We start from the raw sequence: 2121 nt of genomic DNA, 5'->3' as shown, positions 1-2121 counted from the left end.
CTGGAAAAGCTCAGCAGGTCTGGCAGCATCTGTGGAGAGAAATCAGAGTTAACGTTTCGGGTTGAATGACCCTTCCTCAGAACAGTTCCGAGAAAGGGTCACGCGACCCGTCATGTTAACTCCAATTTCTGTCCACAGATGCTGCCAGACCTGCTGAGCTTTTCCAGCAACTTCTGTTTATGTTTCTGATGTACAGCATGCACAGTTCTTTTGGTTTTTAGTTATCAAACCTACCTTATTTTCATAGAAGAAAACGATGATGGCGACTGTGACTTCAATCAGAAGGATCAGGAGGAGCAATATGAAGAACTAGAGACAGGAAAGAGAAACAAGCCTATGAGTGTCAGGAAATATTCCTCTCACACCAAGAGTAGTCACCAGACTGAACAATTTGGAAGCTGTATGAGCAGTCAGTCTGAAGCTAAAATTAACTTGATGCAAATGATTCCCGTGAGGTGGGGAAAGTTATCATTTAGACAGCAACAGGTCAAGATTAACTGGAAGTACTATACAGCTAAATGTCCTGGAGTTCCCACCTTGATCATTTTTCAGGACAATTATGTTCATGCAGAGAACTTTGTTTGAGGAGATGAAATGTGTGGTTAAAGTCCATAATATGATAGAGTGCCCACTTTGTGTAGAAGGAAAAGCTGCTAGAAATCGGATTTTCTTTTTGTTTAATGCTCTAACACTGTGATGCCCTCTGACCATAGTGTCTAAACAGACAGAAACTGGCAGCAGTTATACACAGAGGCTGTTCAAATCACTTTGTGGCTGGACTTCCAGCTGGGATCCAGTTCCTGACAGTGACAATCCAGAGCCTGATACTGAGAATAGCCATTTGGGTGAGGTGCCAGTGGACTTCAGGTACCAAGAGAACAACCACCCAACAACTGTTAGGATCTCAAGAGAACAATGCCTGGGAGAGAGAATAACTCAGTCCCTTTAAATAACCTTTGTTTCTATCACAGCTTTTCTGACCTCAGGGGGACCCCAGTGATTTTAGAGTGAAAACTGGACTTCCAGAAAGAGCAGTCACTTCTACTGGTTTATACTTTCACGGGATCTGGGCATTGCTGGTGAGATATGCATTTATTACCCATTGCTGATTGAGAACCAGCTACATCACAGTGGGTGTGGAGTCACGTGTAGGTCAGACCAGGTAAGGATGGCAGTTTCCTGGTTAGGGAACCAGATGGGTTTTTACAAGAATTGATGGTAGTTTTGAGGGCATCATCATTGAGACCAGCTTTTCATTCCAACTGTATGAATTAAATTGAACTTTTACCAGTTGCCATAATGATTTGAATCCTTGTCCCCAGAGCATTTGTCTGGACCCTTGGGATTATTAGCCCAGTGGCACTGCCACTACACCACTGTCTCCCAGCTGTTGCTGGAAATGTAGCAGCAATTTACAAACAGTGAGGTCTCCAAACCTCACTGAGATAAACAGTCAGTTGCAGCAATGGTGTGGAGTGACAGGAAGACCTCCCTTGCTATCTGTCCCAACAGGGCTATCAAGGAGATCTCTTCCTGCCACCTGAGAGGGCAGACAGTGAGCAGACTGCTTTCAGGCACCTCTGACAGTCCGTCCTTCCCTCAACTGAAGAGTCAGCCTCACTTATGGACCATCTTTAACCCTCAATCAAAATGACTCAATATCTGGTTGTTCAGTTAGCCTTGCTGTCTGTGGGAGGTTGCTTTGTAAAAAGTGGTGGCTGTGCACCCTACATTAGAATGGTGACTGCACCTTCAAAAAGTTCTCATTGACTTTAAAGCATTTGTGAAAAATGCAAGGATTTATTTATACTTTTTCTGTTTGAAGTATTTATGCTTGATGTTGATCTGACAAAATGGACATTACTCCCTTTTTACTTTGCGCTTTCTTAATGTTCCTCGATGCTTGTTTGGTACAGCATCTGAACAAAACTACAGACTTTTAAGTCAACAGAAAGAAGAAGGAGGATCACTAAATCATGTACATGTCTCATTCTGTCTCTGAGTGAGCCTGCTACCCGCAACCCTGCCACTATTCCTATATCCTTCAACTCTCATCCCCCAACCCAATCCCCATCTCCCATCCTCAACCCCACCCCCCAAACCCCTCCCCATTCCCATCCC

The 2121-nt window shown here is 44.0% G+C and overlaps 1 protein-coding gene across 1 annotated transcript in view; it reads right to left on the bottom strand.

Annotated features, from left to right (window-relative positions):
* LOC109922102 (leukocyte surface antigen CD53) overlaps positions 1–2121 on the bottom strand; it is a 28729-nt gene that overhangs the window by 13149 nt on the left and 13459 nt on the right. Inside the window, exon 4 of the mRNA XM_020522124.2 lies at positions 235–309. Coding sequence (XP_020377713.1) covers positions 235–309 — 75 coding nt within the window. The remainder of the gene's footprint in view (positions 1–234; positions 310–2121) is intronic.

The sequence above is a fragment of the Rhincodon typus genome, chromosome 25 (assembly GCF_021869965.1).
Source record: "Rhincodon typus isolate 14 chromosome 25, sRhiTyp1.1, whole genome shotgun sequence".
Classification (NCBI taxonomy): domain Eukaryota; kingdom Metazoa; phylum Chordata; class Chondrichthyes; order Orectolobiformes; family Rhincodontidae; genus Rhincodon; species Rhincodon typus.
Note: the sequence above shows the minus strand (reverse complement) of the source record. Positions and strands in the feature narration are given on the sequence as shown.